Source organism: Rana temporaria, chromosome 6, assembly GCF_905171775.1.
Source record: "Rana temporaria chromosome 6, aRanTem1.1, whole genome shotgun sequence".
In the NCBI taxonomy this organism is placed as follows: domain Eukaryota; kingdom Metazoa; phylum Chordata; class Amphibia; order Anura; family Ranidae; genus Rana; species Rana temporaria.
In genome coordinates this window covers 151535326-151549846 of record NC_053494.1, presented here as the reverse complement: position 1 = coordinate 151549846, position 14521 = coordinate 151535326, and the positions used below count along the sequence as shown (strand labels likewise).

The 14521-nt window shown below is 41.3% G+C and overlaps 1 protein-coding gene across 1 annotated transcript in view; it reads right to left on the bottom strand.

The window, feature by feature from the left end:
- Window positions 1-12079: 12079 nt before the first annotated feature.
- Window positions 12080-14521, bottom strand: part of LOC120943922 (minichromosome maintenance complex component 3 associated protein) — a 71605-nt gene continuing 69163 nt past the window's right edge. Inside the window, exon 30 of the mRNA XM_040357599.1 lies at window positions 12080-12639. Coding sequence (XP_040213533.1) covers window positions 12297-12639 — 343 coding nt within the window. The 3' untranslated portion in view covers window positions 12080-12296. The remainder of the gene's footprint in view (window positions 12640-14521) is intronic.

The window sequence follows — 14521 nt, the reverse complement described above, 5'->3', positions numbered from 1 at the left end:
CGGCCCCTCACCCCGCTTCTCAACTTACTGGCTGCATGGGAGAAGAGGTAAGAAGCCAGCACCCCCCGCTTCTCACTTTAATGTAAGATGTCATTTCCGACAACAGAACACCCTGTCCCCCGCTTCTCAACTCAATCCTTAATGTGACATGTCATGTAACTCCCCCCCCCCCCCCCGTTTCTCAACTTTAATGTGACATTGCTTAGGGCCCCAGGGAGGTCAGGATCGGCACTGAATAAACCTCTGGGTGGGAATATGGGAAAAAGTGTGCCTCTAGCCAGAAGTATTGGTGTCACAATATGGCAGAGTTTCTCCAAAAGACAGGTATGTGTGTGCCCTATCTGGAGAATAGGGCAAGTGCAGTTGCTCTAGATCTGAGGGGAAGCTCTGACATGGGGGGAAGCTCTGCTGATTTCTATCATCCAATCATGTGCAATACATGCATATAGGCGTATAAAAAGGACCTGCCATGGCTCTATACATGTATCCAGGAGTATAAAGGGACCTGTGAATTGCTGGCGGCCACAATGTCTTTTTCACAAACTAATCAATGTACGCTAATTGTGTTTTTTTTTTTGTACCAAAAATATGTAGAAGAATACATATTGGCCTAAACTGAAGAAAAAATTTTATTTTTCAAAATTTTGGGGATATTTATTATAGCAAAAAGTTAAAAAAATATATATATTTATAGCACAAAAAATAAAAACCGCAGAGGTGATCAAATATCACCAAAAGAAAGCTCTATTTGTGGGAAAAAAAGGACATCAATTTTATTTGGGTAGCAGAGCTGGCGGAACGGGCTGGCGGGCATCAGTATGCTGCCCCCCTAAAAGTGCTGCCTGGTACCCATGGTACCACCCGGTCCCATCATAGGGCCGGCCCTGGTAGTTTGGCACCGGTAGTTGCTATGGTGGTTTTTTAAACCAGAAGAAAACACATCTCTGAGAGCAGTAGTCATTTTATCAGGTGAGTGGGAGAGCCTGCAGGCAGGGATGGTCTTTTTCCCATAGAGAATCTGAAACAGACCAGATGCTTCACTGACTGCTGTTTATTCTTCATTCTGGTCAAACAGGTTTTCACATGTACAAGGTTTTTTTTTATTAAACAAGTACTGCATTACGATAGATCACAGATTCTGAAATCACTTGCAGAAGCAGAGCTTGTATAATGATCCTCAAGGAAAAATGTGGCGCTCTGCATTTTATAGGGAAATGGAATGGAAGATTCTTCTCCTTTTACCTCATTGCATTCATTTTCCATGTAAACTTGCAAAGATAACACAGATGAGGAAAGGAAATGTATACCGAGAGATATATAGGTAGATTCAGGTACAATGGATTAAAGTTACGGCGGCGTAGCTTAGTGTGTTTAGGCTACGCCGCCGTAAATTAGCTAGGCTAGTAATGATTCTCAATATACTTGCCTGCTAATATAAGGCGGCGTAGCCTAAAGCGGGCGGGCGTAAGGGCGCCGAATTCAAATGTGTTGCAGGGGGGCGTGTTTGATGGTAATGAGGCTTGACCTCACGTTTTTTACGTTTTTTTCTTATGTGCGCATGCGCCGGGCGCCTACATTTCCCAGTGTGCATTGCGGCTACGTACGCCGCACGGGCCTATTGATTTCGACGTGGATGTAAACAACGTAAATCCCGATTCGTGGACGACTTACGCAAACGACGTAAAAAATTTGAATCTCGCGGCGGGAACGGCGGCCATACTTTAACATTGTTATTCCACCTAATAGGTGGAATAACTTTAGGCCTGCTAATGCCTTACGGAAACGGCGTAAATCAACTGCGGCGGCTGGGCGTACGTTCGTGAATCGGCGTATAAACTCATTTACATATTCTACGCCGGCCGCAATGGAAGCGCCACCTAGCGGCCATCCAAAATATTGCAACCTAAGATAGGAAGGCGCAAGCCGTCCTATCTTAGATATGTTTAAGCGTATCTCTGTTTGAGCATACGCTTAAACATAGGTCGGCGTAGATTCTGAGTTAGGTCGACTTATCTACTGATAATGTACACATATTCGCCAGCACACCAAGGATCATTGAAAAAACGTCCAAAAATTTAATGCATAATAGCGATCCAAAAAGCAACGTTTCGAGGTCACGCAGGACCTCTTCGTCAGGCAAAAGATACAAACACAATGCAGTACACAAATATATATAGAAAGCTGTCACCAATCAAACCATGTGAAAAAATAAAACCCACCCATCCCAATCACCTCCTCCCCCTCCCCCCCAATCAGGAACCTTCATTGATTAAATTATGCAAGTACCTGCTAGTAACCAGCTGCTTGTGGATTATCATCAGGAAAAAACAGCCTGGGGATCTACTGATAAGTCGGCCTAACTCTACCTGAATCTACCTAATACTGTATAATGGCTACTATTGCTGACCTTCGTAAATAAAAAAAAAAATACTAGTTGCTTGACTGTCATGCTGATCTATGGCTATGAATTAATGATACAGTATAAGCAGCAGATCAGGTGTTCTGACTTGGCTTTGACTTACCTGCTTTTTCAATCTTTGACTCGGAGAGTATTAAAGTGACACTTAACTCTGGTTTTAAAAAAAAAGTGTAGCCAGGTGCTTGGCTAAGAATAAAGAGTTGGAGAAACACTGGCTGCAGCTGTTCTCTGTAGCTTCTGTCTGCAGTGCTGAACTGGTTAAAGTGGTTGTTAAGGTTTTTTTTTTTTTAAATTACAAACATGTCATGCTTACCTCCACTGTGCAGTTCATTTTGCACAGAGTGGCCCCGATCCTGCTGTTCTGGGGTCCCTCGGCGGCTCTCGCGGCTCCTCCACACAATAGCCAACCCCCTTTAGGAAGCTCTCTTTCGAGGGGGTTAGCTTGCGGGTGCGCTCCCGTGTGATACAGTCAGCGTCCATAGACGCAAAGTGTATGACTCGGTGCCACCCCCCGGCAGCCGCGTCATTGTATTTGATTGACAGCAACGGGAGCCAATGGCTGCGCTATCAATCTATCCATACAATGCCGAGACTCTCTAGAGAAGAGGACGCCAGGGGACACGCCGAGCAGGTGTACAGGCTCAGGTAAGTAAAACGGGGGGCTGGGGGGCCCGTAACGGCTAAGTGTTTTTTCACCTTAATGCATAGGATCATAGGTGTGCGCAGCCAAATGCATTAGGGTGTGCACCCCAAAGCTCAAACACACACTACCAATCACTCGCTGTTAATTCAGAATGGGAAGGGGCCAGTAAATTAAATATTTATCTGCCCCTTCCCTCACTCACTCTGAAATATCCCCACAGCGACAGCAGGCAGGAGAGGAGAGGCGGGAATTCGGAAGCGCTGTGGGGGGGAAGGGCTAGGGGTGTAGGGGGAATCTGTGCTGCACAGGATGATTAGGGTGTGCCTGGGCACACCTGGCACACCATGTGTGCACACCTATGCATAGGATGCATTAAGGTGAAAAAACATGAACCTTTACAACCCCTTTAACCACTTAAGGCCCTGGAAGATTTGTTCTGTTCACCGACGAGAAAAAGTTTGGAGTTTGTCCCTTCGGAAATTTTAATTTGGAAAGTTTGAATTGAATGTGGAAAGTTGTGTACACACTATACAAAAAGCTAAGGAATTTGTATTTTCAGAAGTAGATCAGCAATGGTAATCTACATAATTCTATCACCATTTATTCTTTTAAATGAGAGATCTAGTCAAAGTATTTTTAGTAGCCACAGCCTCAGGACCATTAGGGCCCATTCACACCACAGTGGGCATTATTGTACACATAACACCCACATCTTGCTGCCCTGCACTGCAATGTCTTTTTCTTTTTAAATATCTTTTTATTTCTTTCAAAACATAGACAGAGGTATATAAAAGTTAAAGAAACAATACAGGATCCATGGAAAAATAAACAGCATACGATTGGTATTCATAAGACCTAATTTCATTATGAGATATCATAATTTATTCTAATGTTCATGGATAGCATACAGTGCCTTCAAAAAGTATTCATACCCCTTGAAATTTCACACATGTTGTCATGGTACAACCAAAAACGTAAATGTATTTTATGTGATAGACCATCACAAAGTGGCTGTATTTTAGGGTTGTTGTCCTGAAAGGTGAACCTCCACCCCAGTCTCAAGTCTTTTGCAGATTTTCTTTAACAGGTTTTCTTCTAAGATTGCCCTGTATTTGGCTCCTTCCATCTTCCCATCAACTCTGACCAGCTATCCTGTCTCTGCTAAAGAAAAGCATCCCGACAACATGATGCTGCCACCACCATGTGTCACGGTAGGGATGGTATGTTCAGTGGACTATGGCCAATATTCAACAAGACAAGTCTCTGAAACGAATGTGCTATGCACTGTAAGACTTGGTGTCTTTCACTGAACAGAGGAATACATGTCGTTGTACCAGTGTTGTATGTAAAGCTCTTCTTCAAGAAAATGGTTAAAAACGCATTCGGTGTCACTCATTATTCTGGGTACTAGACCTCTGACCAGAAATATATGAGAAGGTGGGCCTCTGGCAAGAAGTATTGGCGATACAATATGGCAGAGTTTCTCCAAAAGACAGGTATTTGTATTTCCTATATGGAGAAGAAGTAGGGCGGGACCTGGGACAGCTTGGCGGGTATTGCTGTCCAATCCAGGTCCCTTACATTTAGCTGCGAATCTCTGGCATAAGAAAAGTGTGTAGGAGGGTGCCTACTAAAATGCTGCTACCTCACTATCATGATCTCTATGTGTTCTGTGATTGTCGGTCATTGCTTCTGCACCCCTGTTGGGAGGAGTTATTTGGCTGAGCATGCCCTCTGCCTGATTTTTATCACTCTGCCCCCTGGTGGAGGCCATAAATATCAGGGGAAGTCTGCCTCTAGAGAGCGATTGGTCCATGTATACTGTATAAGAATGGTCAGAGGACTTCTGTAAGCATGTAAAGGGGCTTTGCTCTTTAGCACCCCCTTGGTGGGAACCCAGTCTGGACTTTTGCTCAATCATTGAAATGTAGCTAACCAAGGTATGGACCGGATAAGGAAGCAGGGTACCAGGGGCAGCCATACCAGTTCATGTTACTGTGAAAATGTATTATTCTGTATTGTGAGAAGATGTTCTTCAGTAAAGAATTCAGTTGATGTAAAACAGAAAAAAGCGTTCGAGTCCTCTCTCCTAGATCCAATGTGTATACACACACAGAACCGGCTTCCGGGACCCAGCTGAGCAGGCACGCCAGCGGCACAGGGTGAGGGTTATGCCAAGTACAGTGGACTATTCTTACATGCTTTTTTTACTGCTAAAAATGTGAGTTACTCTCCTATATTGTACCCAATTTTTTTTTAATCAGTCTGCACTTAGAGGCGCCTCTGCATTTTTTTTTCTGTTTTACATGATAACTGGAGATTTCTTCTACCTCCTTTCTGTGGCTATAGGTACAGCTAGAAATCATAAAAAACAAATCTTTAAAAAATAAATAAAAAAAAACTCCACCAAAAAAGAAGAGTCTTTCAGTAGAGGCATCCATTACCTTAGGACAATAACAAAAAGCAGCTTTTTTGCCAGTGTCCAGTCACCTGAACAGTAGCTGCATTTAAAGTGTTATTAATCCTAGGACCCTGCATTCACTATATCTGGTCCTCCACAGTACATGGAAATGCAATTATTTTAGTAAACAAACAGCCAAATACATTTTCTCATCCGTAGTATATAGCAGTCTTTGACTTGTATCAGTGTCTGGTTAAAGCTTGTAGGAAGGGTTTTCCTCTCGCTGTCTTATGAGGCTGTAGGACCCATAACCCTCTGTCTGGACAGTGCCGATTGGCTCTGTGCCAATCACATGCACCCTCCCAAGAATAAAAAAATAAATCTTTCGCAATACACACCAAACCGAGGATGTGCAGAGTGCCCCCAATGCTCTGTACTAATCAGGAGATGGATTGGGGACAGTGGAAAAAGGGGAGTACCAGAGAAGATGGGATCAAACAGCCTTTTTATACAGTGCAGAGAATTAATCCCTTGGGTTCCACGGTGAGTATAACAAGCATGCTTTACTGCATATACAGACTGATTTTACTGTTGTGGATTTAGTAACACTTCAAGCCATGGTTGAAGGCTAAAGTACCTATGACCTGTACTGTAAGACTAAGACAATATTTTTACTATAGTGGTCCTTTAATATCAAAGTGAAAAAACAATAGATTTGTAGTTTTACATGCCAAAGGATGTGTAACTGCACAGCAAGACCTGCGACTTAAAACCCATCAAAGGGATAAAAGCAGTTTCAGTGGTGGTGCAAAATAGTCACAGGCATCCAGAAGATTAAATTATAGTAATATTGTTCCCCGATTTGATGTTACCTTGGCAAAAATAATGCTAATCTTGACGCAAGCAAGGAAACAAATGTTACAAATACGTGGACAACAAAGCATCATGGCAAACGCTGCGCAAACTGTTGGCACTATATAAATCCTGTATAATAAAAAAAAAAAAAATTACTGGAGATCGGTTTGCTTTTGTTTTGCCCTTTGTTACCTTTACCCCAGGATGCAGGAATGTTCATTTCCCTCTGGCCACATGAAGGGTAGGAGCGCACAGACCCCCGACTCCTCTATTGGCTCTCTATAGTTCCTGCTAGCTGAAGGAGTGACACTGCTGTCCCAGGTAATATAAACATAGCTGATGGAAACCCAGACAGACAATAGTATTTGGTAAGAGAGTCCCCCGGTATGGTTTGCATAGGAAAGTGCAAGGTTGGGTTACAACCTTAGCTAGGTTTTTATTGCTGTGTCCTATTGGGTGGATTATCTGGGGAAAGAAAGTGAAGCAATATCTCCCCAATGCTATCTGTATGGATGTTGAACAGAAGCACCATCTCCTGTCCTGTAAAATGTAACATTTTCGTCCCTTTTTTCACACAAATAGAGCTTTCTTTTGTTGGTATTTAATCACCATTGTGTTTTTTTTTTTTTTGCGCTATAAAAGAAAAAAAAAAAAGACTAAAAATTCTGAAAAAAATAATTTTTTTCTTCGTTTCTGTTATAAAATTTAGCAAATTAGTATTTTTTTTTCCAAAATTTATACTACTACATATCTTTGGTAAAAATAAGTACAAATTTGTGTATATTATTTGGTCTTTGTGAAAGTCCACAAGCTATGGTCCCAATATCTGAAAATTGATCACACCTGAAGTACTGACGGCCTATCTCATTTCTTGAGACCCTAACATGCCAGAAATATACAAATATCCCCCAAATGACCCCTTTTTGTAAAGAAGACATTTCAAGGTATTTAGAAAGGAGGCATGGTGAGTTTTTTGAAGTTGTAATTTTGACCCACAATTCTTTGCAAAATCAAGATTTTTTTTTTTAACAAAATGTTCATATTCGCAGGTTATTTCTCATACACAACATAGTACAAATTGCACCCCAAAACACATTCTGCTATTCCTCCCGAGTATGGCGATACCACATGTGCGAGACTTTTACACAGCATGGCCACATAGAGAGGCCCAACATACAGGGAGCACCATCAGGCCTTCTGGAGCATCCAAGCCAATTCTGACATTTCTCTCCTACATTTAAAAATCATCATTTATTTGCTAGAAAATTACATAGAGAACCCCAAAACATTATATATGTTTTTTTAGCAAAGACCTTAGAGAATACAATGGTGGTTGTTGCAACTTTTTATCTCGCACTGTATTTGCGCAGCTATTTTTCTAACCTATTTTTTACAAAAAAAAAAAACAGTTTTGTGCTTAAAAAAAAAAACAGTTTTGTGCTTAAAAAAAAACAAATCAGTAAAGTTAGCCCAATGTTTTTGCATAATGTGAAAGATGAAGTTTCGCCAAGTAAATAGATACCAAACATGTCACCCTTCAAAATTGCACACACTCGTGCAATGGCGCCAAACTTCGCTACTTAAAAATCCCCATAGGCGACGCTTTAAATATTTTTTCTGGTTATATGTTTTTAGTTACAGAGGAGGCCTAGCCCCAAAATTATTGCTCTTGCTCGAACATTCGCAGAGATACCTCACATGTGTGGTTTGAACACAGTTTTCATATGTGGGCGGGACTTGCGTAAGCGTTCGTTTCTGCATGCAAGCACACGGGAACAGGCGTGCTTTAAAAAAATATATATATTTTGTTCATTTTACTTTTATTCATTTTAGTTTGACACGTTTTTCCGCAAAAAATAAAACATTTTGATCACTTTTATTCCAATTACGAGGAATGTAAACATCCCTTGTAATAGGAATATGGCATGACAGGTCCTCTTTACAGTGAGATATGGGGTCAATAAGACCCCACATCTCACCTCTAGGCTGGGAAGCCTGAAATAAAATAAAAAAACACAATCCTGGCTTCGATCATAGCGTTGAGTCGGTAGAAGCAGGGGGGGGGCATATTGTGGGGTATTGCAGGGATTGCACAGTATGGGGCAGAGTATTGTGTATTGCACTGTATGGGGCAAAGTATTGCACTGTATGGGCAGAGTATTGGGCAGGGATGGCTGAGCAAGGATGAATGGATGGCTGGATCTGTGACTGCAATTGTCACAGATCCAGCTCACAGCACTACTGCTGCTGCCTCCGCTCTCTCCCCCTCTCCTCTCACACTCTACCGATCGGTACAGAGAGGGGAGGGAGGAACCAGTTTGTTTACAAGTGATCGCTCCATCATTGGACGGGGCGATCACGTGGTAAACCGCCGCTATCAGCGGCGATTTACCGTGATGCCGGGTCCTCTGGACTCGGCGGTCACGGACACTCCCGTGTGCGCACGCGATTCTGTTAGGCCGTTAATTAACGGCCTCCCAGAGTTAAGCAACTGCCCTGTAGCCGTACTTTGGCGTTGGGGCGGTTGTTAAGTGGTTAATAGGGTTGTAAAGGTACAATTTATTTTACCTTATTGCAGTCCTCCTTCACTTACCTCATCCTTCGATTTTGCTTTTAAATGTCCTTATTTCTTCTGAGAAATCCTCACTTCATGTTCTTATGTCTAACTTCAAACAGTAATGCAAGGCTTTCTCCCTGGTGTGGAGTGTCGTGCTCGCCCCCCTCCCTTGGACTACAGGAGAGTCAGGACGCCCACTAACACACAGCTCCTTTCTCTATCTGCAACGTAGCGAGCACGACACTCCACACCAGGGAGAAAGCCTTGCATTACTGTGTGGAGTTACAGACAGAAGAACAGGAAGTGAGGATTTCTCAGAAGAAATAAGGACATTTAAAAGCAAAATCGAAGGATGAGGTAAGTGAAGGAGGACTGCACTATGGTAAAGGAAGCTATTTAGGAAAATAATTGTACCTTTACAACCCCTTTAAACTCTCAATATACTGTATGTTTGCATAGAAAATGCACAGTAGCACTTCTACGGTTTAGCATGCTCAGTGAAATTTTTAGCTGGTGCACAAAATCACTTTTGGCAGATATTCTAGGTGAAATTCTCATGCAGTCAGCAGTTTTCCTCAGTGCATATTATGTCTGTTGGAGAGTAAAACACTTCTTATGTTTTTACTGGGTCTAAATCTCAGTATGTTATGTTTGTTTGGAAGCTGCACTATAGTGCTTTTTATACCCTAGTTTAATTCCCAGGATAGGTTATGGCTACTCTACATGGTAGCACTTTTCTGTTAATGTCCCGTACGCTTTGAATTGTATAGAGTAAATCTTGTCACTGCACAATAGCACTTTTCATGTCCTGCTGGGTGTAATTTGCAGTGTCCCACACAGTACCACTTCTCATATACTGTAGTGTATGCCGTGTGTACTTTTCAGTATTTGTTAGGTATGTAGGGATACTGCACAGAAACATTTCTCATGTCAAGTCTGATTAGTTTCTAGTGCTGTTCCTTCTCCCAGTTTGAATGCTGCTGTGCAGGAGATTAGAGGAAGCTGATAAAGACCAAATTGGATCTATACTAGTTGTATGAAAATAAAAAAAATATATATAAAAACACATTCATCTGCTTTCATTTTTTCAATGCTTTATTTATGCAATCCACAAAAAAAAAATACATAAATGTGCCTTGTTAATGTGACTTCTCATAAGCACAGTGTGGACTGAATTTTCAATATAGAAAAAATATACAAATATAAAATATATATAAAAAAGTGAAGTAGTAGAAAAAAAAAAAAAAGTAGAATTGTATGTGGGGCGTGAAGGAAAGCGTTGAAAGAACCAGGTTCGGCCTCCTCTCGGACATCTTCCCACCAACCAAGATGCCCACCGGCTTCAGTAAAAAAAAAAAAAAAATAGGGGTACTCTCTCAGGCAACCCGAGATTCAACTGGTAGGCTTAGAAGGAGTTTCAAGGTAAATACGGTATTCCTCTGAGAAACTGAAATCACGCCAGTAAAACCATAATGAGCAACATTTATCGATCTTCCTTGTGCTCCAGGGATGCATTCCTTTGATCTCATTAACCCTGGAAATGTACAAATCCGCTGTAAGGGAATTCATGCTTCTCCATTTCAGTGGGATACAAGATCTCACCACGTTTATAAGGTGGATAAGCAGTGATTTTTTTTATTTTTATATCTTGGGTCTTAGAAAGGGACATGTGTAGAAGAAAAGCTGAAAGGTCAGCCCCTAGATTTACTCCAGTTGGATTTTTGTCAAAAAAAGGTGAAACAGCAAACATTCCCAGAATATATGTAATAGAGTTCCCCTGGCATGACTGCATTCATTGTTGTTTTTTATTATCTGAATTCTAAGGCCTCATACACACTGGATGTTATAACAATGTTATAAAAACACAAATAGCTATGCAGTGAGTTTTTCAACGTTTTAGCTAGGGTTGTCCAGATACCGATACCAGTATCGGGACCGATACCGAGTATTTGCGGGAGTACTCGTACTCGCGCAAATACCCCCGATACCTAAATAGAATACTTTCCCCCCCCGCCGCTGCCGCCGCATCGAGGGACATGGCTAGAGGGACATTGCTGCATATGTGAGGGACATGGCTAGAGGGACATTGCTGCATATGTGAGGGACATGGCTAGAGGGACATGGCTGCATATGTGAGGGACATGGCTGCATATGTGAGGGACATGGCTAGAGGGACATGGCTGCATATGTGAGTGACATGGCTAGAGGGACATGGCTGCATATGTGAGGGACATGGCTGCATATGTGAGGGACATGGCTAGAGGGACATGGCTGCATATGTGAGGGACATGGCTAGAGGGACATGACTGCATATGTGAGGGACATGGCTAGAGGGACATGGCTGCATATGTGAGGGACATGGCTGCATATGTGGGGGGCATGGCTGCATATGGGGGGGGACATGGCTGCATTTGGGGACACATTTAAAAAAAGTATCGGTATTCGGTATCGGCGACTACTTGAAAAAAAGTATCGGTACTTGTACTCGGTCCTAAAAAAGTGGTATCGGGACAACCCTAGTTTTAGCCATAGCGTTTTTCATCGTTGGCTTTTTTTTTTCAATGGATCAAAAACTGTACAAAACGAGCCACGTTTTTTTTGACAATACAGAGTTTTTGCAGCTGAAAAACACTTCTCGGAACCCACTAGTTTGTTTTACACCTCAAAACGCCACTGCCCAAAACAGCCTGTATGTGTATGGACACATCATGGAGAGTTTATTGACTGTAGAAAAAAACGTCTGCAGCCATAAACCGCTGCTGTAAAAACGTCCAAAAAACATCCAGTGTGACTAAGGCCTCATGCATACTGTATATTTTTACAGCTGCTAGGGGCGTCGGACGTTTTTTTTAAACTGCCTCTATAAACACCCATCTATGTTAACCTATGTGTCCATGCACACAAACCGTCAGAAGTGTTTGGGGGCAGTAGAAAAAAACAACAGCCTGTGCTTCCAGGAGCAGTAAAAACGAGCCGTAGAAACAAAAAACGCCCATAAATGCTGTAACAAGCTGTTAGCCGTGTTTGGCGTTTTTATCACATTATAGGGAGTGTTTTAATGTAAAAAAAAAAAAAAACACGCAATAAAACACGAATGTAAAAATGCGGCTTAGCACCGCTGTAGCGCTAGCGTTTTTAAATTGTCTATGATCTCTTTATGTGATGAGAGATGTTTTATTTAAACTGCGATTTTTTTTTTTTTTAAGCAATTTACATTTTAATTCGGACACAAGAAATGAAATAACAAAATAATTATCTTTGACAGCCATGGTTTTAAACTATTGCTGGTTTTCTCTATGTATTTACTATATGAAAACAAAGCTTTTACATTTAACAAATGACACAGGATATTTACAGAAATAAAAGTTGAACTCTTTCATAAAAAAAAAAAAAAGACGAAACATTGGTTGATCAACTGTCTCTACATGTTGGTTTCATTTGGAGAGCTGCTCATCTCTGCCACATCAAGCAGGTTGCTCATGTGCAAATCGAAAGCAATATCTTCATCTTTATACCTTCTTATGCTTGTGTGCAAGCTGTTCATGAGATCTCTAAGAGATGAGTGAGAATGTACATCACTCATCAAGGAAGCTGATTGGGAATTGGAATGCAGGGTCCCGTCTGTTGAAGGCTTATGCTGAGAACGAACTACTGTAGCATTTTCTAGAGCCCCTTGTAAAGATGTGTTGGGAAGATACAAAGGAAGGCTAAGGGATACATCTAGAGGTTCTTCTTCAAGCAGGTGTTGTAGCTTTTCATTGAATCTGAAAGCAGATAGTACAATGTTAACAGCTTATCGATTACCATGATCATTTTCTAGACAGCAAAATCTGTACAGTACTGTGTAAAAGTCTTAGGCAGGTGTGAAGAAATGCTGTAAAGTAAGAATGCTTTGTTTCTTTATCAGTTTACAGGATGTAAAAATGAGCGAACAGAAGAAAAATCAAAATCAAATCAATATTTGGTGTGAGCACCAAGTCAGGGATTTTGTAGGATTAGAGTCAGGTGTATAATTAACCAATTATACCAAACCGGTGCCAATGATCATCAATTTCATATGAAGTCAGAAATGGCTGCTCAGAAAAATGTATAGTAAAAGCTACATGTACCTACATCCCAAAATCATATTAAAATAAAAATGACAAAAGGAGTGGGGCAAGTAGGCTTTTTCTGGTACCATCACAAGACATTACAACAGCTTTGTTAAAAAATGTGTTTTCTATTCAACATTGGAATTAGAAAATCTATACTATTCTAATGTCCATATGACTTTTTTTTAACAGAGTTGTTATAATGTCTTTGTGATGGTACCAGAGAAACCCTACTTGCCCCACTACATTTGACTTATTCTTTATTCTGATTTCATATGTAGGTTAAAAACACAGACATTAACTGAAAGAGAAACAGCTGTGTAGGAGGCTTTAAAGAGGATGGGGAACAACCAAACTCTGCTGTCACGTGAGGTTGTGGAAGACATTTTTATATCGTAGGTCATACACAATGGAAAGACTGAGCAAAGCAACAAGACACAAGGTAGTTCTACTGCATCAACGAGGTCACTCCCAGCCAAATATTTCAAAGCAGACTGGGGTTTCAAGATATGCTGTTCAAACTTGTAACGGAATGACCCCCAGAGACTTTTGAAGGATGAGGGGTACTCCTGTGCCAGCGTCACTAATAACTCTTGGGTCACCCTGTGCCCCTTTTGGGCATAGGGTGACTGAGAAAAATTAAATTACATGAGATGGGACATTACTGATAACTCATGTTTTGCAGGATATCTTGGAATATTACAGTTTGATTTCATGCTGACCCACAACCGGTCAATAAGAGTGTATACTTCAATGCTTAACCTAGGCTGTTGAGATGCTAACCAAGTACGTCTGCTCCCAAGACCTTCCATCCATATGTTTAGTAAAGGAATGCGACTTCTCAGCTGTAGTAATTAGGTCATGTTAAATCGGTGCCAAAACGTCTGACATAGAAATGTGTATTATGCAGGTGAATCACTTAGTATCGGAGTCCGGACGTCTGGGGAATAATTAACTTCTCTGAATGTCATTCTCTAAATGAATGTGATTGAAGCCCCCCCATTGTGTGATGTGTGGGTGGAGAGTTTCATTGTCCCTGTAACATGCCTGTACTGCATAAAAAGCTGAGAGCTAACCATTAAAGTTCGTTCATACATTTTGACTCAGAGAATGGAGCTTGTCTCGTTTATTCTGGGGAAATCCATATAGATCGTGTCTGTTGGATGGTTGGAGTGTCAGATAAGCTGTCGTGGCTGATGGAATGAGATATCGTAAACGGTGGTGACCGTTACAAAACTGTTTTGAAGCAACACAAAAACAAGCAACGTTAAGGACTGTAGACGCAGTGGCCGGACAAGGAAACGTAATCTGGTAGATGAAAGACATGATGCTTATTTCCATTCGACATCGTAAGACATCCCAATATGATGGTTAAAAGTGAGGATTGAATCTCCACCAAGTATACAAATAAGTCAGAAGTTTATTCAAATACCAGCATTATCAACAGGTGTATTCCACCAGATGTGATGTAACCAAATCAACACTTGTGAGCCTCCATCAGCATGCACACTTAACAGAAAATAGATGAAAATATGCCTTAATTTCTTTAGAATAG